Below are 27,033 nucleotides of genomic sequence, written 5' to 3'. Positions count from 1 at the left end.
ATATGAGAAATCTATAAATACGGAAACAACTTCAAAAGAAGAAACATTGATGTTTTATAAATTATGGACACGAACCAAATCAGACCTCTGAAGATGTTAGTCACTCATACTAGCGAATTCATCAGGAAATAATTCCAACAAACGTCGACCAATAAACCTGAACATCTATAGATATGGAAGCTATCAATTGAAACTATAAAACTTAGTATAAAGAAATTATTTATAGTTGAAAAAATTTCAAAAGGCAAAAAAATATTAAAAATCGTCAATAATTACATATTACATATATTACAGATATTTTTCATTCCATCAATACGAATTATTATTTATCTCGGTTGAGATAACACATTGAACGCATATAATAAACCCTATAAATATACTCATTAAATAATTCAAAATGTTAAATGTACTTAGATGTTTAAAAATTTCTATAAAATAATAAATAACACATTAAATTTAAATAATTTATTTTAATTCAATATGTAAAGGTTAAGGCTTTCGTGACCATTGTGTGAGTATAAACATATTCAATATGTCAACTTTTAGATTTCAAATTCTATAAAAAATTTAGTGTTATAGTTCTATAAAGAGCTACTTCTTGTATAAGAAACAAGGGATAGTTTACCATAATTTGTTCATCCTTGATGCTGTGATTCCTTCTTTCTATTTCAGTCACGTGTTGATTTCACTTTTTATTTCGTTCATCGCCTTAACCACTTGAATTTTCTGGGAAGAATATAAAATGACTGAGAAGAAAATTAATCTTAAATGTTTTATTTAAATCTAGAAGTGGAAATTAAATATTTATAATAAATTTGTCTGAAATTTAACTGCATGAGAATAAATTGAAACATTTCGTATTTTATCTTTTGCGTTGTACTTTTAAATAATGCTTTGATCTCTTTGACGTAATTGGTATATCTGCTTTGTCGCCAAAACATTATGACTCACTGAAAACTGCGTTCATATATTTATTAAATTCACTTCAATTGAACTTTTTGGTAATACCAGCAATTTGTTTTTTTTTAAGAAGTAATTACCTTTTAAATACATTAATAATGCTTACAGGGGAATTTCAAGTAGCCATTCCTCTATTTTTCAACTGTTTAGACATTATATTAATTAGAGTATCGGTATTATGGTTAACACACGGTAAGGCCCATTTGAAAACGGGTCACCCTTATAAAATTTTTATTTTAAATTTTAAAACATGGAAGTGTGTACTTAATAAAATTTTATTTTCAATCTTAAAACATGAAAATATATACTTTTAATGCTACGTATTTTAGCTCAAAACCAAAATTTCCCGGGTAATTTTTTATAAAATGGAAAATACCAAAAACTGTTATGGAATAAATGGTAAAGATAGTACAATTTTTCTTATTCTTCAACAATATAAGACTATTATATTAATGATATTATACTAATTATATTTTATTTATACTAATTCCCTTAAATCTCAACTTTTCGAGTTCGTGTTAGAATTAATAAATAATGTATGGAAATTAACCAAAAACAATTGAGAAAGACAATCACTAACTTACGAAAAAAATATAATAGATACATTCATAAAAAGAATTCGTATTCATAAAATGAGTATGACCCACTGTGAGATTTGGAAAAATTGAAAATTTATTTGCGCATATTTTGATAGTCAAAAATAACATACTATATAGTTTTGGAGTTACAGCCTATAACAGAACACAACAACGATTATTATGGGGCCTACCAGAGTTATTTTTCGGTCTGTAACAATGAAAATATTGTGATTAATCCAACTCATGCATATTACCTTATTCAGTTTTGTTTCATTTCTTATGCAATTAGTAATTTAGTGATGTGTGAAAAAGTAACTTTTAATCAAGCAAGTTGGCGAGGCTTGGGATTCAAAATGGCTGTGATGGGCATCGGAATAAACGGAGTTAAGCCAACGACCTGCCTCGAAAGAGGGTCGATCATCTCATAGAAGAGCTATAACAGCCCAGCAGGCGTTTTTTGAAGAAGATGAAAGTGAATTATATGGACCTGGAATAGAGGATTAGCTCTAAATTCACAATAATGAAATGAATAATTTTATGTTTAATAGCGTTTTTCTGGAAATCACAATAATAACTCGAAAAAAAATCATCTGATCGCTAATTTTTTCTGCTTATTATATGTTTTTTTGTACTCTCTAGTTTTTTGATTACTTTTTTTTCTTAAACGTGGGCAAAAGTATAGATAATACCACAGGACACTCATAATAACTTCTAGTTTAATAATGACTTTCATTCATTATTTATACACAAATGTATCCCCCAAATTTTAATATATTTGATGTAGCAATCCCATAAAAAATTGCTAGTATGATTTTTTTTAACTTTTATGCCTAAAAATTGTTAAAATCGGACAAAAAATACAAATTTTATAGGGATGTGCCACTTTCAAATGGGTTACACTGTATTTAAATGTAGCAGACTTATATTCTGTATACTTTTTTCTATCACACTCTCAATTTTACCCATTTTTGGTCTGTTAGGGTTTAAGATACTGGTAATTGAGTAAATTATTGATTAAAAATGTAAAACTTAAGTTACAGAAACCATGAAAAAAATCTCAGGTGACGAAAATCGTCAAAAATTATATGAAATTTGAATATTCTATAGCTGTAATTCAATTGTTTTTATTCAATCAAACGTATTAGATATCGTACTAACGAAATATTATTTATCTCGTTTGAGCCTCTAATTTAGTCTGGATAATAAATGATATACTGAAAAACAAATCGTTCATGTGTAATAAATCTCATAAATATATTTATTAAATAATTTTAAATTTGCTCAAAATAATAAATATTAAAGTAATATATTGAATTTAAATAATTAATTTCAGTAATAATGTCAACTTGTTTAACATTACTATTAATATCAGTTAAAGATTTCAAAATATTATTAATTATTGTGATTATAATTCTATAATAAAATATGGGACATATGCATGACTTGTATTGTGATATAATTCATATAAATTAATATACTTATGTTTAAATTAATACATAGAATAATAAAATAAGTACATAATGTTTAAAGTTAACAGCGACATCTGCAGTGGCGCCGCACAATGTGACAAGGCGCACGCGCAATGATGAATCATTCATCATAAACGAGTAACCGTTCCATTGGAAACCGAAAATGTCACTTCTCGTATTTCGCATCGCCATATTGGTAAGCTGAAGTGAAATCAAATCCAAAAACATCCGAGAACTAGCCGTGCGAGGAGGCGAAAACACTAATTTTTGTGATAAACACAGTGCAATTTACAATATCCACAATATATTTTCGTGGCCGCAACCAGAACAAGTGAACTCTGCTGTTTTGTTTTGAACAGTTAGTGGACAAAATCAAAAATGGCGTGTGCAACATTGAAGCGATCGTTAGACTGGGAGCCCGTCCTGGGCGGCAGGCCGGCGAAAAGGAGAAGATGCATTCCATTCTGCGGAAGCCCCTCGCAAAGGGACAGGCCTTCGCCCAGCAGTTCGCCCAGTTCCATGGAACCATCGTCGCCCAAGCAAACATCAGTTTTCCCCGACATTATTAGTAAAAAATTCACTCCCGGTATGTATTTAATTCGGACGAGTTTTGGCTTTGTGTACGCAACCATGAGGACCAGAAATGCGGGTTTCGTAATTTTTAACATTTTTCCAAACTTTTGTCATTCATATTTTAGTTGACATTTATTTATGTATCAGCTGATTTAAAGACAACAAAAATATTTCCTATGTTCCACTTCTTAGTTTCGTGCATTCGCTGGGAATTATTTTAAATAATTGATTGCAGATATTTAATTATTAATTGCTCTATTGTGTTTGGTGCTTATTTATTTAATAACTGGGCACTAATTACATTAATTTTGAATTATTTTCGTGCCGTCAATTCGTTCTGCTTGGACAATTCAACAATGGTGTAAGTTTATGCTAGCCAGAAACTTTTTGTTTTTGTACTGCGTTGACCTGAATAAAAAAAGAAAAAAAATTATAGGTTATGTAGCTTTAATGCTCATGTTGTTTCTCAGTAACGGTTTTTAGATTCTTATCTCTTATGCCTCTACCATGAAGGAACTTTTAGTATATTATTGAATATGCATTAATTAATTGTGTAAGCGCTTTAAGGCATAGAAAAATTTGTTTAATACGTCTGTCTAAATTATCTGACGATAAATTTAACAATATTTATGTTTATTGTACCTATAATAAATTATTCAATTTTACTAAAATTTAAATTTTATTTTATATTTTATTTACAAAATTTGCCCTTTTAATGGTAATGACTTAATAAAACTTTCAATATTTATTACACCTGTAATAAAATAAGGCTCAACGGATCACAATATTTTGCCGATGCCGAAGTAATAAATTATGTAAATTTATCAAAAATTAGTTTATTTTCTTAATTTGTAATTTTATTGAATTATATAATAGTTTTTAAGTAAAAATTAATCAATTTTTAACAATTCTTGACATTGTTACAATATAATAGTTGTATAAATGAAAGTCATATTTATAAAACAACACAAGTTAAAATTATTGATAATGTTAATACATTGGTAGTCAAAGAAATAGCACACAACACCTTAACTTTAATTAGTGTATTGCTTCAAATGTTTTAAAATTTGTGGATAGATTTATGATATATAATGAATATATAGTGAAATTTTCAAATGAAAACGTTAAATTTTAAACGAGTTATTCACTATCTCCCAAATCACTAAATAAAGAAGTCCTCCATTGCTGCAATATTAAACTAAAAGGTATTGTCTATACCTTTACTCCACGATTCTGAAAAAAAAATTGTAATTTCAAAAAATTACAGTTTTGGAAAAACTGAATGGTCATTGTACAGACAACATACATTCAAATTTCAAATTCAAAAAACTACAGTAAATTTGAAAAATGTGGTTTCGAGAAAAACTCGGTTAAACATATAATTCCATTGTTATGAATAAATAAAATCATATTTAGAGCTAATCTGGTATTACAGGTATATAATTTACCTTCCTCTTCTTCAAAAATCGCCTGCTGGGCTGTTGTAGCTCTTCTGTGAGACGATCGACCCATTTTCGAGGTAGCTCGTTGGCTTAACTCTTTCAATTCCGATACCTAAAAGGCACATCGCAGCCATTAATCGTCTATTTATTTTAAAACCAATAGACCCTGCAGTAAACGTAATTTTCTAAATGTTGAGCGGCTACTCTTTAGAAGGCTGTAACTTAAAAACTCATATTCATTTGAAATTTTGGTATGTTATTTTTTAAGGTATATACAATCGAAATATGCAAAAATAATTTTTCAATTTTTGATTTCACAGTAGGTGGTGTGTCCCTTACAATTCATATTCTTTTTATGAATGTATCATGTAGTCTATGGAATAAACTGTCAAAAATAGTACAAATAATCTTATTTTTCAACACTATTGAAATATTACACTAATAATACTAACTAAACTTATTTTAATACTGTTAATACCAGCGTTCAATTTAATGCATTTATTATATTTTTTCGTAAGTAAGTGATTATCTTTCCCAATTATTTTGGGGTAATTTTCATACATGCTTTATTAATTCCAACACGAACACGAAAATACCTAAATGTGTAATATAAATAATTTGTACATAACATAAAAAATTGTTAATATTTTGTTAGGTACGTTTCGTTAGTTATAACCGCCAGTAAACGATGAGGTATAGATTCAATCTCATTCGAGATTATAGAGTAACGGTCGTTTGATCATTTCTAAAATCATTATATATCTTTTATGGATTTTGGCGTTTTAATCGAGACTTCGTGTCGTTCTATAAGTTTGATTTAAATCTGAACTTTGCCCTGGCCAATCGAGAAGTTCAACATAGTTATCTATTAACAAATTTTGAACAACTTTGGACGCCAGCTTCGGATTATTATCATGCATAAAAATGCATGTAATTGGTAAATTATGATTGGCAAATGATTCCATTCCATCTCTCTTAATATCACTATACATGAAACGTTCCTTTTTACCAATAACCTTCTATAATGGACCTATACCATGCCAAGAAACACAAGAACACAACGTCTCCTCCACAGTGTTTCAAAATTTTTGTGTAATATATCTGGGATCCAAACGATGAACTTAGATTCATCAGTCCAAAATACTGTTTGTCAAAATTATGGAGAATAATTAATATATTTTTGTGCAAAATTAGTCTTGTCTAAAATTCTTTTATGATATCATTCATTCAGTTCATTATTTTTATATGTGCCTAGAGGACAAAAAAGGTTTCGTATACTTATTCCTCAAATTTGTTTGTTTATAAACCGGGTTGATTTTTTGTTAGTATGTTTTCTTTTTGCATTTTCAAATTAGTATGTTACATATTGTAAACCACTTTTTGAGTGCAACTAAGTTTTTAGTAAAGTCAGGAATATTTAAATCTTGATTTTTCATTTTTCTCTAGATCACTGTGTTTCTTTCTTCCAACTGAATGTGACAAATTCAATAAAATAATGAAGGGAGGATTGCATAGATAAACCATTAAGAAATTATTGTTGAATAGCCACAAAACGTAAATATTTTTGAATGTGTGTTATATCTTTGGCAACCTTAGATTAAATATCTGTGTTTAATGTAATATCTCCGTCGTTTTTACGATATATGACTAAGATAGAATAAAACTTTAAAAATGTCGAAATGTTTTACACACTTATTGAACAAATTTTAAAATAATTTTTTTATGGAATATCTCATAAAACAATTATATTTACATATTGATGTCCCAAATTAACTGATTTTGGCTGTTTCCAGGAGAACTTAAGAATCCAGATTTAATTTTTTTAATGTGTGTTGTTGCAAACCGTATTTTTATATCTGTAAATCATTCTGATAGATTTTGAGAATATTCGTCATTACCAAAATCAACAATTTGGAACTCCATATAGATTGTAATTAAATTTTTTATTGAATAATAAAATTTTCGATATAACTTTTTAATTAAGATATCAATCGACAGTTTCATTTACTTTGTATATCTAGATAAGATACTAGTCTATTATATATACCTTCTCATTTTCTAATTACATACTTTATGATTCATTGCCGAGAAGGAAAATTTAAGTTTAAACTTGATTAATGTTCATGGTTGTGCATTATGCCTTTAATGTTCATGTTTCGATATTTACTACAAGAAATCTTAAAATTGTATGTATTGATTATACTGCCCAAAGTTTGCCTTGAATGCATTTAAAATTTTTTTTCAGAATACATGGCCGAGAATATAAAAGCAGAAATAAAAAGACTACAAAGACGCAAACAGCTGCAATACAGCACAGTCGAAAATTCGGACGGGGAGACTGTAGACACGAGTTCGAAGTCTGAACGAGCGCTGTTCACATTTAAACAGGTCTGTAGTTTGGATTGGTTCCGGTTTGTTAAACGATAATTATTAATTTTGTTATTGTACTTTAAAGGTTGGAATGATCTGTGAACGCATGATTCGAGAACGAGAAAGTGAAATAAGGGAGGAGTACGACAGTGTTTTGTCGACTAAACTGGCTGAGCAATACGATGCCTTTGTTAAATTTACGTATGATCAAATCCAGAAAAATTATAACGCGGCCGCTCCACCAAGCTGTAAGTATTTGTCCTAATTATTTGTAACTTATAAAATTGGAAGTGATACATTAGAAACAATTTCAATATTTTGTTGATGTTTTTTGTTTTCATATTTTTTAAAAATTATTTCTGTAAAAATTTATCTATATTAGATCATTATTTTTTTTTCTCGTCTTCTTTATTTAGACTTTTTTTTTATCTCATCTGGATTTTTATTTATGCTTTTAAACCTTTGAAAGAAAATTGATAATTAAAATATATTTTTTTTGTTCTTGTTAATGTTTTCTTAAATACATTTTATCACTTCTAGTTTTTATTATATTTGAGCAAAATAATTATTATTAATTAATAATAAAACAAAACAGTTTTAAATATTTCTTTAATTGTTTTCAGAAATAGTTAAGTCGTCAAAAAAAAACTTTATTTAAGTTTTTTCATTGTTTTATTATATGAGATTTTCAAAACAAATACTATATATTGAGTCAGAAAAATATATTTTTATCAGAAGTTTTATACTTAAAATTGTTCAATTGACTACAGAAAGACTGCAGACAGACTGCAAAAAAATTGCTTGTTCATATTGAAAACTATTTCTTAAAGATTATACTTAAGTCTCAAAAGTGGAAATATAAATATATTTTTATCAGGAAGATAAAAAGATATGAATATTTTAAAAAAAAGTACATGGTCATTTTCAAACTTAAGGATTAAAAAGTTTCAAATTCAGAAATTGCTGACAAAATGCTTTAAACGTATTTTTATCTGAAAATTAATAAATTTCGAAAATATTGAATTAATATGTCTAAAAATTGTTTATTCAGTAGCCAAAAGGTTTTTACTTAAAGATATTAACTTAACAGTTCCAGTTTCAAACTAAAAAGTGAAAAACAAATAATTTTAAATATATTAGTATCAGAAACTTCAGAAAAAAATTTTACTCAAAATCAAGTTCTGAACTCAAAAGTGGAGATTTCTTTATATTTATATCAAAACGAAAATTTTGAATTAGATTTAAAAATGAATAAAAGAAAGTTTAAAACACTTACAAGCTTATTATAAAATTGTGAGTCTGAGTTTTGTATTATTAAAAGTTATGTTTCAGTTATAATTATCACTGAATTTATTCATTTTACATCATTTGGCACTACTGGTTAGTTAATATTGTTATTTTATTTTCAGATTTATCGTAAGAAACCAAGTAAACCATGGGACAGTTGGTACTGTCGATTATATTATAGACATTAGCCACAAACAAATCTCGTTATACTATCGTTTATACACACAAGTCGAACCGATGCAGGATGCCTTAGATCCCGACCTACTTCTTGCTGGCGTTTTGTATATATTATATACTTGTCATACCTTTATAGGAATTGATACTTTATTATATTTTGTTATATTTTCTGTAAATAATCTTTTTACTAAATACTACAGACGTTTTTGATAAGGTGTTGATTTCTAATTCCAGCTGAATGGTATAGGTGTGAATGGTGTTTTTGTAAGGAATGATTTTAATCATCCGTAAAAGATCGTTTCCCCGAGTCGATTAAAGTTAATACAAACGAAACGGGTAAAGCGGTAGCGATGGGAAATTGTCTTTTACTTTTTTAATTATACGTGGAATGGTGTTTTACAATTTTTTAATTATATTTATAGAACTGATAATTATTGTTGAGCCTTACGATTTTTGTTTGGGGCGTAAAGATGACGCGAATTATATATTTAGGACTTGCGATTAATTTTTGGTCTCCATTCGTTATACATGTGTCGTTTCGTAGGATTAGTGTGTGACTGGATTGTAATATAAAAATTGATTTAATTACTATTTCTGTTTACACTCGTATTGATAAGAACATAAATTTCAATAGTTTTGTGTGTAGATTTTTTATTGTTAAAATAAATTATTCATTTAATTATTGATTTTCATTTTTCATTAAATGAATTATGTTCTTTACAGTAAATTTATATTTGGGGTGTTTCCTCAACGTCATGAATATCGTAAGAATAATAGTTGACGTAAGATAAATTAGGCGTATTTACTTAACATTTTTTATTTTGAATGCTATGGATGAACTGAATATGGGAGAGGAAACACCCATTTATATTGCTTGTTGGTAGAAAGAAGTTTGCCATAAATGTGATGTGGTGTCAATATATTTTTTATAGTTATGTTAAACTATATAAGTGCTTGAAATGTATTGACGTAAAGAATACCAATTATAGATATAAGAAAGTAGTGTTCATTAAATATTGATTCAAAATCTAAGAATGTCAGAATGTTTTATAGCAAATATCATTATTGACATTTGTTTAAATCTTATAATTTAGTTACTATTAGATTTAGATTAAGGTTTTTTATTTTCTCTTAGATTAGTTATCAATTAGCAGTGTATGTGATCAAGTTACTCCCTTTATTGTCAATTTCGTTTGCACACACGGCGCTTATTATTTATTTCAGCTTTTTTGCAATAAAGTACCAGTTGTTATTTTTTATTTTAATTAACACAAACATTATGTTAATTTACTTATAAGATTTAATAAAAAAATGGGCTACTTCCACTCGTTTTATTTATTTTATTTTAATTGACCATGATTATTTTTTACATAAATCATCATAAAACTAAAGGATTAGAATATATTTGTTGCTACATAAATTGAAGTTTTAGAAAAGAAATATAAAGTTGTGTTTAAATTGATTTTCTAACAAAAATTTAGAAATTTTATTGTAATCCTTTAAACATGTTATTCTCGCCATTTAGAGTTAACCAGTTTTATTTATTTTTCAATTTTAAATGTACAACAAAAAAAATAAATTAAGAGGCACTAAATATGGTGTAACTGTTTATGCAAATATAATGCACGAGGACATTTTCTCTAAAATAAATATTACAGGCTACTACATGCATTTTAATTGTTCTAATTTTGAAAAAATAGTTTAAGATATTTCGTGGAAATATATTTGGCAGAATGTCCTTAGCAACAATATCGTGTTTGATACGAACATAGCTCCTAGTTCATTTTGTAAAAATATTGCAATAATATTCTAAGATACTTCGTTCTTGTATGTTTTATTTGGCGCAAGCAAGACATCATGCAGTTGTATAAAATATATATATTTTTTACAAATTGAAATATAACCAGATTTATTAGATACATTGGTGGCCAGAGAAGTAACACTCATTACTATCCTAAGGTTAATTAGAAAATATAATGCTTTTTAGTGATTTAATTGAGACTACATGTCGTTCCACAAGTTTTTAATTTTATTTAGATCCGGACTTTACGTTAGCCAATCGACAAGACCAACATGATATTTTAACGCATAAAATCCATGTAATAGGTAAACTACCGTTGCCAAATGCCATGCCAAGAAAAGGAGCCCCAAACCAAAACTTTTTTCTCCACCGTATTTCAAAGTTTTTATAATGTATCAGGAATTCAAACATTTATTAGGAGAACGATGAATATGTTTTTGCCATCTGATTTTGATTTATTGAGCATGGATTCGTCACTCCAAAGTATCTTTCGCCTAAATTCTAGAAGATAATTAATACATTTTTGTGCAAACTTTTAGACGTGCGAATATTCTTTTTTGATACCAATAGTTTCTTCACTGAAATATATCCTTGCAAGTTTTGTTTATTCAATTGTCGTTTGATTGTTCTACTAGACTCACAGATATTGTATAACACTGACTTTTGCCTAGAATATAAGAAGGATGTCGTTTATTGTTTTTTACAATTTGATAATATAAGCAGTTTTTATTGTATTTTCAATTGAATTTGTTGTTTCATATTTGTTAATAAGCATCATAAGTTTTAGTGATATCAGCAATACTTTTTTTTAATGTATCATATTAATTAATATTTCTCTTTTCTCTGGAGGGCAATATTTCTTTCCTTTCACTGAAAATAAATTTATTTAATAAAATAATGACAGGTGGGCTGAAAAGTTCGTAGTATTAAATCCATATGTAAGTTATAGCATTTTGAGTGAAGCAACTTTTGTTAGTTTGACAAAATGGATAGAAAGGAATTTCTTGTGTTAATAAAGCATTGCTTTTTGGAGAAAAAAAATTGAAGCCAAGGTTTGTCTTGATAAACATTATTTGGACATTGCACCAGGAAAATCAACCATTGAGAAGTGGTTTGCTAAATTTAAACCAGGCGAAATGAGCACCGAGGACGATGCCCAATTTGAAGAAGAAGAAGAAGAAAGTGTTTTATCAGGACAATGCACCGGCTTAGAATTGCTTCCACATCCACCGTATTCTCCAGATCTGGCCCCCAGCGATTTTTTCCTGTTTTCAGATCTCAAGAGAATACTCGCTAGATAGAAATTTTGCGCCAATGAAGAGGTAATGGCCGAAAGTGAAGCCTATGTGGCTAAAGACAAATTGTACTATAAAAATAGTATCGAAAAATTGTATGACCGCTATAACCGTTGTATCGTCCTCGAAGGTAACTATATTGAATAATAAAATCAAATTCTATAAAAAAAAAGATTTTTTCAATGCTAGCCTACGAACTTTTCATCCCAACTGTTATAAATCCTATTAAGAATAAATTCTAATTATTAATAGCATTGTCAAGTAGTATCTCAAAACTTAGAAGTGAGTTAAAAAAGGTTATTTCTCTGGTCACCACCATATATTTTACTGGTATATAATGTTATAGACTGCAGTAACCAAATGGTGTTTATAAGGTAATTTGGTGCACTGAATTCGAATCTGTAAGTATATTTTTCCTCTATCAGGTTTGCGAAATAAATAATGTTTTCATATGTTTTTAATAAAAAAATTACTAAAATTCATTTACAAATAAAAGAGAATTTAAAAGTGAATGGCAGTATTTGAACGTATTACTCTGGATCAGTTTCACGAATTCGGCTCCAGAAATAATCTTCCAGCATACTTTTGTCCCAAAAAAAGTACAAATATGAATGCAAAAAATGCATTTTGAGTGACATCCGTGCACCTAATTCACAATAATTGTCAGGCTGCAGATACTTTGGCCATTACACATTGTAATAAATAATGCCTTCTTTAATTTTAGCATACGAAATTTTAGGAAACATCGGTTAACAAATGTTTAAATGCAGTACCATCATTATTCAAATACTTGAGAAACTTTTTGAAAAGACTTACTTTTATGTGTAGTGGTGGAAATATCAACTAATGCTTTATTTGACACGTTTTGTATAAAAGGAACTAGACATGAGAGCACTTTTTTTGGTAAATTTGAATCATTTTTTTTTTAATTTGTAGACCAGTGTTATCTCTGAACTCAAACATTCTAACACTGACAACTAGGAGTTTAAGTTACTCCCTTTATTGTCAAATTCATTTACATACACGGTGCTTATTATTTATTTATTTCAGTTCATTTTTACAATAATCTACGAGTTATTGAAGTGAAAACTTCTTTAGCCGCGTTGGACACTTTTTGATAGGGGAAAATCTAATGGGTTCGCATCACCGACGTACTCATGACTGGCGCACGTGCAGTGTGCTGTGCGCATTCGACCCTTTTTGGATGGGTGAAATCTCGTGCGTTCGCGTCACCGACATGCTTATTGCAGTATGTCTGTAGCTATACAGCTGACGTATAAAGCTGTATATATCTTATAAGTGAAAACCAGATTGATGTTGACAATTTTAATTCAAACAATATGAAATTTCAAATTTTAGTACGAAAAGTTCTAAGTTTTCACTTCTATCGGCAGTCTCTATAACTGCCAATTTTAAATATATTTTTTTTAATTTTATTTACTTCAAACAATATTTATTTATTTATAAGATTTTGAAATATTTAATATTATCTTGGTAGAGTGAAGAATAAAACATTAATTGTAATGATCATTTTTTATTAAATATTTTTATCCAAATGTAATACCAATAATATTATATATGCCTCAACAATAAAATCACATAATTACCTTAACATAAATATTATCTATACAATTTATATATTATAGCTTATTTAGTTTTTGGCATATACATACATACATAGTTATTATGTACATACATATATTTTTAAATTTAAAGAGCTGATGATTTGTTTAAAATAGGCTTTCGGCAGATTATTTAATGCTTTGCGCGACCATGATTATTTCTTTTAGGATATGAACTATCACAAAACTAAAGGATTAGAATAAAAGTATATTCGTTGTTACATAAATTGAAGTTCTAGTGAAAAAATAAAAAGTACTACTTGTCAAATAAAATTGTGTTCGAGTTGCTTTTCAAACAAAAATTCAATTATTTTATTATAATCCTTTAAATACGTCATTCACGTCATACAGTTAAGCAGTTTTATTTATTTTTCAATTTTAGATGTACGAAAAACTTGAACATCAAATAAATTAAGAGGCACTTTATAGGGGTGTAACACTTTATGTAAATATAGTGCATGAGGACATTCTCACTAAGGAGATTGCAGGCTACATGCATTTTAATTATATCCAGAAATTTTTTGAGATTCAATTTAAATAATTCGTACTTCATACATGCAACTGTCATAAAATTTCCTTAATAATTTTGTAAAAATAGTTTTTTTAAGATATTTCGTGGACGTATGTTTTATTTGGCGGAATGTCCTCAGCAAGGCCTCTTTCTAATCTGAACAAAACCCTGTTTGATACGAACACAGCTCAAAAGCGTATTAAGACATCATCCAGTTGTATTGAATACAACATTGTTTTTTTTACAAAATGAGATATAGTCAGATTCATTAAGATATATTACCTTCTCAACTCAAACATTCTAACACTGATAACCAGGACCAAGATTTCTTGAGTAGATCAAGAAATAAAAATGTGGTAATATGTGTGTATTGGAAAATCGGTTTGAATCTGTTTTTGAGGTTTACTCCCAAGTTTTTAATTTTAAATGTTATTCAATCATTAAAAATATGTAAGGATCAACATATGCTACCCTAAATTTTTTTATAAAAACAAATTTAAATTTTCATATACTGATCAAATAAGCCAAAAATGTGTTATATAAACTGAAAAATATAAATTTCCCTGAACAATAAATATTCTGTCATAAAATATAATTAGATATTTTATGTAAATGATTGAAAAACGATTTCATAATACTCAGATAATTTACCGGAAACAAATTTAATATTAAATCACTGTAATAACGTTGTAATTTTATGGCTCGAAGTTCAATAAATAATCTTTGAGTTGAGTTGGTAAATTGAGTTTATTGATATAAAGTCCGGGCCTTCTGCTCAAACAATTATGAATTTTAACGCGACAAATTTGCTTAAGAGTCCGGGGCCTTTTGTACAGATCTCTGATAACAACCGTGAGTGGTTCTGTCATTTTTCCTGGCACAAGACTTAATTGTTGGGTGTAGAGGATCTTAAGACATTCGAAAAGTGGCTTATGTTGCATAACCTGGAAAGTAAAATAATAACAAACGTTGTAGTTATTATTAAGTACTAAAACGTACCATGTAAAACAATGTGATAATCTTTGCAAATCCCATTTTTGGATCCATAATAAGATTTTCCTTACGACTGATCAGCATTATGTAATAATATAATATGTAATTCTTCGTTTTCCATATGCTCTGCGAATGTAGCGGATGATTCTTTATTGCTTCCAACATATTCAGACTAAGATCGGGATTGGCGCCGTATTGAATGAGCGTAAGCGTTAAGTCGTGTACATAATGAATGTCCTTACAGTCCCTGACGTTCTGTATCATGTCCATGCACGACTGGAGGATGTGTTGAGTGCGGGTACTTATTCTGACATTAGGGTCCAATCCGTGCATCAGCAAGAGAATTAATAAATTCTTTATAAATTCGAAATTAACTTCCTTCTGACTGTCAATGTTTAGCGTAATGTTTTCGGAAACGGTAAACACGAGCACGTGAAGCGGAGTCAAGTTAGCGCGGTAGCTGCAGTTTGGATTTGCGCCGCCTTTCAGCAGAATTCTGATGCAATTTAAGTAACATACCTAGAACAAATTGTATTTTAATCTAGTTTTAATTTTTTTATATACAGATTGTAAATCATTGTTTAATACCTTCATACTATGCGTAAAATGATGTAATGGATCTTTATTTATCAATGGCACTAGGCAAACCATTAGAGGTACCGACCCATCCCGTCCGACCATATTTGGATCCCCTGTAACATAATATAATTTCCACTATACTCGTCTTCAAACACTAGTATTTAGTAAAAATATAGAAACTTTCTTTTATATATTTGTAGTGTGGTTTGGGTAACTTGTGATCAGCTAAAATCATTATTTTTCTTCCATCTATCTTACTTAAGGCGAGGAACAGACATATGATGTGAATTCGTTAGAAAGGTATCTAATTACTTTCGTCCAAATTGATGAAAATTAAAATTTCATACAATTTTTGAAATTTTTTAGATATTTAAGGGTGTTATAGTCTAAAAAAAGGTGGTTTTTATGAAGTTTTTTAAAGAAAACTACTGCCACAAATGTTTTAAAATTTGGAGGATACATATGTATATAAAAAATGAATATGCAATACAATTTTCAAATGAAAAAATTTAATTTTAAATGAGTTATTTGGTATTCCTAAGTCACTAAAAATATCTTTCACTGGCGCAGCAATGAGGCTCAATTAAGTATATGTTAAACTAGAATAAAATGAAATTTAACAAAATGAGTTTCTCTAAAATTTGATGATTTGTGACTTGCGAAAAGTGCATTTTTTAAACAATTGAAGAACTGGAGGGACATTATAAAGAGAAATATACAAAATAAGCAGAAAAAGATATCGGATGATTTGTCTTCGAGTTACAACTGCTGCAAATTTGAAAAATATAGTTTCGAGAAAAACGCGTGTGAAAATAAAATGTTTGATTTGATTCATTGTTGAAGCTGTCCTTCTACATGACGAGGCAACTCGTTGGCGTAACTGAATTTATTCCGATACTCACAGCTATTTAACGTCTATTTTTCAAATGCATTTTCAACTATAGACCCATCAGTTTTTTTGAGATTCTTAATGCTTGAAAGATTGAAAGTTATAAAATATGAAAAGAAAAAACAAAGAAGTAATTTTTTCATATGGATTGCGTTAAAATATTTGTTAATATGCTCTCTACAATTGGAAAAAAAAAATCAGACTTAATTGTCATAGAAAATACCATTTTTACAGACTAAAATATGAACTATGTTCTCCAATTTTTAAAACGACAATAAACTAAAAACACAAATGTGTAGTTATTTAGTTGAATAACCCAATAGAAAAACAAATGATTTTATTTTCGTGTTCTGCACACCAGAATTAACCTAATAAATGTAAGAGAAAATTTCTAATATAATTTATAAACCACCACAAATACTTTTACCAGTGACAAATACTTTTACGAACCTCCTTCATGCAGCAACATATTCAATAACTCATAGCACACATCCCAATCACGAATATGCCTTAGGACACAGGCTACTGCCGAATTTCCGACATGGTTGATCGACTGTCTGGCTCCAAATTGTATTAGATACCGCACCAAGTGCAACACATCCCATTTATTCCATTTATCGTAGCCGTACTGAGCCTCCTCCAGGGCGTATCGTACGATAAGGGCGTGCAATGGCGTGTTACCCAGACTGTCTGGAGTGTTGATTAGTTCCTTGCAACCGTTGTCCAGCAACAGTCGGATGGTGGCTATTGTGTCCTCGGCGGATTTATGAGCAACCAAAAGTACTAGATGTAAAATAATATTAATTGATGGTCTTTAAAGCATAAACAGGTTCGTACCGACATGAAGTAGAGTCATTTGTTGTGTGCAGGTTCTAACGGTTGTGTCAGCACCAGCTGTGATAAGTAATTCGAGAAATTTCACATCGTGTAGCACGGCGTAGTGAATAGGATAATATTCATCCTTCAAAATATGAATTTCGTCAGTCCTCTCAGTGACTAGTGACTGTGTACATCTCCAAGCTCCCCTTTCACAGGCTGCGTGAAGTAACGGCTTCCTGGCTCGAAATATTCCGTTCTAAAATTATAACAATGTTATTTGGATTGCTGATATATGAATATAAAAACGTACCCAAGGATCTTCACCTCTTTGCGACAGTAGAGTTAAAATGTTTACCTGATCACCATCTAATGCGTAATAAATAGCTGATTGCAATTTGCCAGGAGGTCGATCCCTACTTTCACGATCCATGCAATTTTCCTCTTGCTGAATTGTCGATGCTGGAAGTTTTTAAATTATGTATAAGTGAAAAGAAGTGGAGTACTAATTAATATTGCCTTGTAAATTACCTAGTAATAGATTCTAATTCCCCCAGTAAATCTAAAAACACATCAATGGCTGGATATTTAGCTGGCAAAACAATCACTAAGTCAGAAAAAGCCCTATACACCCGATCTAAGTTTTTCTTCGAACGTATATACTTTTTCCTGACCAAATTCAAATCAATGTCGCCGAATAAAGCAATCATCCTAGCTAATATACCATCTAAACTAATGTCCAGGTAAATAATTAATTTTGGTTTACGCAATTGTGTCATAAATTTCTTAGCTTGAGACACGGTCCATGGAAATCCATCGATTACATAGCCAACAGAGAAATTTTTCGTCATTTCTTCTCCAATGAGTTCTACCACAATTCGATCCGGTATCTTTTTTTGTTCGTTCACCATTTTATCCAACAATTGGCCCCTTACCCCTCTGATTTTCGACGCAGTTTTTATTACACGACTTATAGAAATAATGTAGAATTTTAAGTGTTTTGATAAATACGTAGACAGTAAGCTTTTTCCACAATCGGGTGTACCCATCACCCATATTATATCAAATTGTAACTGTAATTTTGATACATTCATTTTAAACTAACTTGAAATCAAATGACGGAAATTTAAATCATTGCATTGGATCATCACAAAAACTTATCACTAATTTTGCGTATTGGCCATTGAAAACGTCGTCGTGACATTGTCATAGACTTTGTGAAATAACTTGTCAATACAAAATGGTTGTCAATATTTAAAGATGTCAGAATTACTTACTACTTACTAATTGGGTTGACATTCAACATATTTAATTTTTAACTTACAGTATTTTCCTCGTTCCTCGCAGTTACTACTGTGAGGTCCAGGCCAACACATCCTGGCCTCAACATCCGATTTGGCTCCATGCTTTAACAATAATTCCACACATTCGTCGTGTCTACGAATATAAAATAACTTCCAATTATTAAAATAGACACAAATGTAGGAATAATTCATACCCCTTTAAACATGCAATGTGAAGTGGAAGACTACAAGGGAATCGATTTACATCAGCGGCAGTGTGTCTGGCGAGCAGCCATCTGACAAGTTCGACGTTATTAGCACCCACACATTTCTGTAGCAAGTTGTATCCAGTTTCATCATGTATGGCCAAAATATTTTCATTCTGAAAGGAGAAAAAAATTTTGGGGCCTTAATTATAGTAAATTTTTAAAATAAAGAGGAATTAAATAATTATATAATTATTTATAATATATAATTATTATAAAAATAGGTCAATATTAGGGAGCAGATAAAACACGCTTAATAATGAAGAAAATTTAGAGTTTCTCCTAAACACAATTTAAATTTGAAAGTATTATCATACAATGCATACCTACAATTCAATGTAATAAACTTTTCCGACAATGACACAATAGAGAAGATTCTGGTGGGTTTTTTTTTCGCATTATTTTCTATGCCATTGAGTATTTTTTAAATCATTTTTATAAATTGTGCAAAAAATGTTAATAAAAAAAGTACTCAATTTTTACTATCACAATCAGTTAGCAATCCAGTGTTGTGTAACATATTCAGAATGTATGTTATTATTTCAGTGGTATTATATTTGTCTCTAATATAATAAACAACGAATACAAATACAAATATACATCACATTTTATAAATACATTTTGTATTGTATAAAAATCAATTTTAATTTTATTTAAACATTGAGACTGAAATATCTCAAAAGCAGCTGTGATAATCGACATTATTCAAGAGTACTTTTTTGTCTAAATTGTACGAACATCATGAAAAACTTATAATACTATAATAACTTGATAGTTATGAAAAAAATATAACGATTGGACCAACGGTTACTATTTATTTAGACTTTCTTCATTATTGAACGTGTACTACCTACTCTCAAATTTTGAATACCTATTTTAGAAACATCTTGTATATCCACTGTTTAAAAGTAATTATTTTACATGAATAATGTTTCAATTATATGATATTTTTAAGCTGAATGTAAATTCCCGATTATCAAATGTTTTAATATACTATTTATCAAATTTTACTTAGACATTATTGACTTTACTTGCTTAATATAATATATATTTATATTAATATATAAAAAAATAAAAATAAGTAAAATAATAAATAAGGAAATCATACTAGTAAATTATTCGATTCAAGAAGTCTGTTGAATAAAAATGCCACAAATTATCTTATTTTTCAATAATATTGGAATATTATAGTATAAATAATATACTAAATAGTATTAGTTTATTATAATTAGTATTGTACTATAATATTTCAATAGACTTAAAAAATAAAATGTGCTACTTTGGCAGTTTATTGGACTGATTACTTAATTTAACACGTTGAAGACCACATGCCCACCGACGGGTCACTACGCAACATTACCGGCCCGCGTGCTCACCGATGGACTCACGACATGTCTTACATGACTGCTGGTACATCAGTGGGCATGATTTAAAAACAATTTATGTACAGTAATCGATTCTGTAAATCTAGGGGTTAAATAATGTCTAGCTTAAATTACTGAACACTAAGAAAATATTTACAAAATAATCTACGTAATTGACAACGCCAATCCCTTCAACGTGTTAAAATATAAATTCATAAAAGAAATATTCTTAATTTTTCCACAGAATTATGAACATGTATATTTCTTCAATTTTCATGCCTTGTAAGTTTATGTTTTGAGACAAAAAAGTGACATTTTGTCTAAAGTACATATGCTTTACAATTGAAAAAAATACAGATTTTATGAGGGTGTCCCAGTTACAACTGTATAAAAAGCCTAAAAATTAATAAAAATATGAGTAAAGTTATGAATATAGTATGTGACTTGATTTTATTAAGAACACTTTAGGATTTAATTAAAAAGTGATCACAAAAATGATATGATTTTTATTTAATACATAAAGATAAATTTAAATAACCAATAAAACTGAAACATGATGAATATTGTAATAACATAAATATTTTATTATGTAATATGTGTTTTTTTTTAACAAATTGTCTTTTTATTAACATGTGAATAGTGTCAGTTATTCATTATTAATAAATTATATTGTGTTACAAATTGATAAATTGAGGTGAAAAGTGTATTACAATTACACAGTAATGAAAGTATCTTACTTTCGGTATCTGTTGTAAAAGTCCTTCTAGTCTTTGAACACCTATCTTAGGGTTGGCACGCAAGGCATCAAATATGGTCTGCACTTTTTGTCTAGTTGAGTCGGAGACCTTATGTCCATGACCATTCGACAATAAAGCACTGCCTGATTGGAATACCTGGCTAACTGAGCCTCCCATATTAGTATTCAATTACTAAAAATCATGGACATTATTAAAAAATATGTGCCTGAAACATTAAGAATTTTCAGCAACATCTATAGCATATACAAGTCCATACGACTTACAACATTTCATGTGACAATAATCCTTCATTATATCTTCTTAAAGATGTAATTAGAAAAAATCTGTTAATCAATGATAGTCATGTTAGGTTAGTTATGGCATTTAATTATATGTAAACAAAGCCGAAATTTTCAAATTCGACTTCGTGATTCACGTCTCAGTAGAACAATACACTTTTTAAATTAACGCTGCTATTTAAATTGGATTTCAGAAGCGGAGCATTCGAAAAACATTTTTTAATTATTTTTTTTATTAATGCGCACAACACAACTAGCCTTATCTAAATCAATAACAGAGTATGTGCCATCTATTGGGTAAAGTTAGCGATTACCCAGAACAAATTTAGTAGTACACTTTCTGTGAATTTCAATTTATTCTTATTAATAGTTGCCATATGCTGTCGGTAGATATCACTAGTATTGCCTAATGGAGATGATTGAAAATGTGGTTTGAAATTTAAATTGTGAATTAATAACAATGTATTTAACTGTTATTTAATTTTATTGATATTTATTTGAAGATTCTTGTTGACAATGTAAGTAGTAATGATCGATATTTATTAAGGATGAACATTTTACTTTTTATACTTTATATTACTTTATAGAAATATTAGTACGTCATCCTAAATTTGTTGCTATTAGTTCTTTCTCTATAAAAATATATCATCTGTTTTCATCCTCTTTAATTTCAATAATAGAATAGTGTTTAACAAAAAAATTAAAAAAAAAATACTTTTTGAAACTTGTTGATTACTATGAAATTTGAATCAAAAAGGTTTAAGTAAACTTTAACAGTAAATTTGTTTGTTTTGTTTATTTAAATTAAATAATTTAGTAATATTCAGAATTAATACGGACATTGTTCTTTCTTTGAGTAGGAGATTGTTATTTAGAATATTTAGAGAATTTTTCAGTTGGAGGTAAATTATGTTATAGGTAGTATAATATTTTTAAACTAAACAGTATGTGCAATAAAAATATGGCCAGAAAAATAGCACACATTACTATCCTAACGTTAATTAGGAAACGCATACGTCTAATTAAATGTAATCAAAATATCTTATATTTTATTTAATATAAATACAGTATATTCTTTATCTCATTATTCATTTTGTATCTAAATATAATAAAACAATATCTACTTCAATTAAAACTATAAATATATATTTAATAAATAATTTATACATAACATAAAAATGGTTCATTTTTTGTTTTCATTCCATCTATCATGAAGTCTCTATATACGAAAGTATCAGACATTTTTAGTGTATTTGAGATCTTGTTTTAATACCTCCATTACGTATCAAGCTTGCTTCAAAGTTTTTGTAGTGTATCTGGGATCTTGTTTTAATACCTTCATTACATATTAAGCTTGTTTCAAAGTTTTTGTAGTGTATCTGGGATTTTTAAATCTGAATTGTTCATTCATGCATTAGATAAAGAGGAAGACGTATTTAAATACCTTAATCAATTTTTTTCTAAACTAAGCAAACTAAGCTTAAAGGGGGTATTTAGCAAACAAAAAAGTAAAAAGAGTAAAGCTTTCGTGACGTGTTTGAATATCTATATTTGTTAGGATTTGTAAGTCGCTATAGCGAAACATCAGGAAATAATTCCTCAACGCCAACTTACAAATCCGAACAAATATAGATATTTAAAAAAGTTGAAAACAACGAACTAGAAAAACTACTTGAGAACTAGAAAATGGACTATTGTATGTCTCTCAAAATTTACTTGATGCACTCCCATTTAAATTTTTCCAGAAAATTTTTGGGTGTAATTAGGAACAGTGATGCGAAGGCAGATGGGATTCAACTACAGTTGAGGATTACTATTGGTTTCTTATGAAAGAAAGCTTCCGGGAGTGCAAGCGAAAGTCAGAATTTGCAAAAAATTTAAGACTATTTTTGTAAATAAAATCCATTATTTTTGAATTTTAATTCTTGATGTGAACTTCAATAATAAATTTTATAAAAAAAAAAATTAGAAGAAAATTGAAATATAACTCAAAATCTATATGTAGTGGAAAGTTTTAGAACCTAAATTTGTATTTAGGATACTTTAAAAATCCCCGTATATCCGATACAACATCATTCGCTATTTTCTTCTTCATATTTGTTGAGTAGTATAATTATCAATTATTATTATGTGGAACTGGAGCTTTTTGATGTTTTTTGATTATCGGTGGATTTACAATGTTACAATTAATTTCTATATCAAAATTATGTTACATAGAAAAGATGTTTGAGTACACAGTACTAATATACATGATGAAAGTTATGATATATCATCGGTTTACATGTTTCCACATTTACGAAATTACTTCAAGTAAAGTGTATGTACATCTGTACTTGCACTGAAGTTAAAATTAACATCGCTCCTGGCATTTCCTATCAAACTTGAACATCTTACTGGAGGATGCATCCACATGAATTTACATGTGTGTACATACCCAAGTAGTTTCCTTTTTATTTTTATTGATGTCTATATGTATTTTAGTTTCTATATTCTGTAATTGGGATTATCTCTTTAGGACTTTAACTTATTTTTACGATCATCATCTAACAACTATATAATTTAATCTAATTTAATATTTAAGAAGAAATTAACGCGAAATATTGTTAAAGAGCATAAAAGAAAATACTATTACTCTGTATTGAGTACCAAGGAGTACCTTGAGTGGCTTACCTACTAAATCTACCACACCTTTTAAAACTGTCTATTTAAAAACGGACAATTCTCTAAAAAAATTCAAAAATTATTTAACACCTTTTCTAGGGTATGTGCGGGGATCAGTATGACCATAAATAAGATCTTCAATAAGGAATTTCTGGTGCTCTAGATAATTGACCTCAATTTTTTAAAATGGCAACACCACCTTTGTAGCACTTCGCATGAAAGCATTTGAAATGCACATTATTTTGGAAATTTTGTATATACAAATTTCAGGGAGTGGTGTAGTTAGAATTGCTATAAAAATTTTGTTAGTATAATTCCTTCAATTTTCATATCTAAAAATTACACAATTGGTTCTGCTTTTAGTCCAAAAGACGTGACATTTTGTCTGTAAGTACTCATTTTCATGTTTTACAATTGAAAGAATTTTTTTTAAAATCGGACAAAAAATACATATTTTATGAAGGTTCAAATTGGTTATAATGTATCTCAAAAATTACACTATTAATAAGTACTTAGTTTATTAATTTTCCAGCCTTCCAGTAAAATTTCACATTGCCATTTAAAAAAATTTGTACTAATTCCTATTATATACTCTAAAAACGTTTTGCGTAATTTTTCATATTTTTTTAGAAACCTACTTATAGAATATTGCTTGTTTTTAAGACACCTTACATAAAAACAAGAAGAAATAAAAGTGTAATGTGACATGACATGAAAAATATCATATAATAAATATATAATTTCCAGTGTCCAGCATAATTTTTTATCCTTTTTTGAACCCTAAGGAATATTTTTAGGGTGCCGGTGATAATTTGTCGTGATCAACTTTCCAGCTGAATTTTTGTCGATTGTATCGTTAATTTTCTCATTATAGTGAACCTTAGTCTTCGTAAAAAAGAAAAAGAAGCTTTCTTCTTAATGAATCTTATTAATATTTAAATACTTACAGTGCCACTGTTTGGAATGTTAATTTTTATACAAATAGTGGAAAACAAAGTAAAGGATTTAAACGGGAGAAGCGAGAAAATAAACCTCCCCACCCATTCGACCGTACGCCTAGAAAATTTAAAGTAACTTAATCTCTTTAGGAGGTACAGATTGCATTTGCTACTGATACACTAAAAACTTTCGCGGGTATAAATATAAAAGCAACAACGTGAGAGCACTCCTGGTTGCATTAATGTTTTATTGACGCAAGGCAAACACATTTTCTGCTAAGCAGAACGAAAATGTGTGTAGTTAGGAAACAAATTGGAATTTAGTATCCGAACACTGTTATTCGGTTGTTTATATATCTAAGATCAAACGAGGATTCCGGTTGTCGAAGTTTATTATTCTATTACCTTTTATTTCTATTTAATTTGTAATTTTGAAGATTTGGTTCAAATATTGTTTGGAAAAGAAACTGTGGTTTGTTTGCACTGTGTACTGTGCATTGTTCATGTTGACATTTTTATGCCCTATGCAGGTTTTGTATCGACTCCTAAGGTTTATGTATAAATCTGGAATGGATAAAGCGAATGAGTTGAAAACTTGGAAACAACAGTAAATTATCTTTTTTGGTTACAAATTTGACATAATGTAAAATTTTCAGCTAAGTTTGACACATTTTATTTGCATTATCGAGTTTCGTGTCCAACTCAATTTCACTTGTCTTAACCAAAAAACTAATTTGCTTTACACGAAACTTTTCAGCAAACGAGGGTACTTATTATTAGATCGTAAACGACGTACGCGACAATTCATTTTTTGTCATGCATATTCTGTCGCTGTTTAATTTACACACGAACCTTTTAATGCCTTTTAATAGCAAGTTTTATCTTTTGGGTTACAGATAAATTACATTATCGTTTATTACCTCTACATGCAAGCCTTTTGGTTAGGTAAAAAATATTACACTAATTTGGTTTATGGAACAAAATAAACATGTGGTCCCAATGATATATTTTTTAAGACTAATGTTATATGAATATATTATAATTGATTAATCTAGTTTTAAGTAACGATATTACTGAATTGTATAAATTATTAACTTAGAATATTCGAGTGTAAATGAGAAGAAATGACACTATTAATGATTATAAATATTTAATGATCCTTGTTGAAAGATGTTGAAGATGTCTTCATAGATACGATCGGTATTTTTAAAGAGATGGTTGACAACTCAACATTCTAACTGTGAAGCATTGCACATAATTTGTTGCCAAATCAGTCCGTAATAATTTTGAATCTGATAAACAATTGTTTAATTTGAGATAATGGTAATTCTACCTGCATAAAACAGCTTCATAACCACTCAGAGTCAAACAATAGTTCATTCATTCCGTACCATACATGATGAGTAGGTCGATACTGTGAAGAAGTAGTTTCCGGAAGAAACAAATTAAGGCGTTCTTTTCTTCCTCGTATGTGTATATTGTCAACCATTAAATTCTCTATTTCTTCCATGCTTCCCATGTCTAGACAATTTTCTGAACACGGCACTTCTCGACCTTAATAGTTGGTGCTTTAATTTTTGGATATGTGTATTAAAGATTAGAAAGGTGATGTTTTTACTGGAAATTCAGATTTACCTAAACATATTTGGACGATTTAAAAAAGTATTCCTACCTTTTCTATGCTTCAATATTAGTATCTACCACCCTAGATGACGCCACATAAATTTCTCATTATTATATGTATAAGCATTTAATTTCTATCAGCCTTATTTAAGATTTTGAAGCATATATTTGTTTAAATTATTAATATCATGTTCAACATGTTATGAATGTAAAGTAAGTAAATAACAAAGTTGAGAGAAATTAATGAAAGGCAATTAAGACCGAAAAAAATTGCATGGAAGATAATTTGCATTTAATGAAAAAAAAAAAAAATAGCATCTTCTATGTAGAAATATACTTGCATTACAATTTTCAAACAAAACAAAAAAGAAGTTACAAACTTATTTATTTGTTTTAAGGTATTAAGATAATATTAATTTTTATAACATTTTAAAATATAATTCTAATTTTAAGCCCTTGAGTTTTACACGTTTCTCTTGAATCTAATATGCTTTAGAATG

At 28.7% G+C, this 27,033-nt stretch overlaps 2 protein-coding genes across 3 annotated transcripts; one reads left to right on the top strand and one right to left on the bottom strand.

Moving 5' to 3' along the window:
• Window positions 1-3,146: 3,146 nt before the first annotated feature.
• Window positions 3,147-10,177, top strand: LOC109596416 (akirin). 2 transcript variants are annotated; one of them, XM_020011960.2, is made up of 4 exons: window positions 3,149-3,593; window positions 7,268-7,410; window positions 7,478-7,640; window positions 8,802-10,177. In XM_020011960.2, exons 1-4 carry the CDS (start codon window positions 3,386-3,388, stop codon window positions 8,810-8,812), a joined length of 525 nt encoding a protein of 174 aa, XP_019867519.1. In that variant the 5' UTR covers window positions 3,149-3,385; the 3' UTR covers window positions 8,813-10,177. The 2 variants fall into 2 exon arrangements, with proteins under 2 accessions (XP_019867518.1, XP_019867519.1); XM_020011959.2 differs by lacking the exon at window positions 8,802-10,177 and having other exon boundaries at window positions 3,147-3,593; window positions 7,478-7,657.
• Window positions 10,178-14,172: 3,995 nt separating this feature from the next.
• LOC109596432 (ankyrin-1) lies at window positions 14,173-21,539 on the bottom strand. The gene is made up of 10 exons (XM_049965943.1): window positions 21,297-21,539; window positions 21,013-21,238; window positions 18,861-19,027; window positions 18,687-18,799; window positions 17,676-17,824; window positions 17,384-17,621; window positions 16,997-17,329; window positions 15,667-15,770; window positions 15,085-15,597; window positions 14,173-15,029 (listed from the first exon to the last, which is right to left on the bottom strand). Exons 2-10 carry the CDS (start codon window positions 21,187-21,189, stop codon window positions 14,781-14,783), a joined length of 2,043 nt encoding a protein of 680 aa, XP_049821900.1. The 5' UTR covers window positions 21,190-21,238; window positions 21,297-21,539; the 3' UTR covers window positions 14,173-14,780.
• Window positions 21,540-27,033: the final 5,494 nt, after the last annotated feature.

The sequence above is a fragment of the Aethina tumida genome, chromosome 4 (assembly GCF_024364675.1).
Source record: "Aethina tumida isolate Nest 87 chromosome 4, icAetTumi1.1, whole genome shotgun sequence".
NCBI classification, from domain to species: domain Eukaryota; kingdom Metazoa; phylum Arthropoda; class Insecta; order Coleoptera; family Nitidulidae; genus Aethina; species Aethina tumida.
Note: the sequence above shows the minus strand (reverse complement) of the source record. Positions and strands in the feature narration are given on the sequence as shown.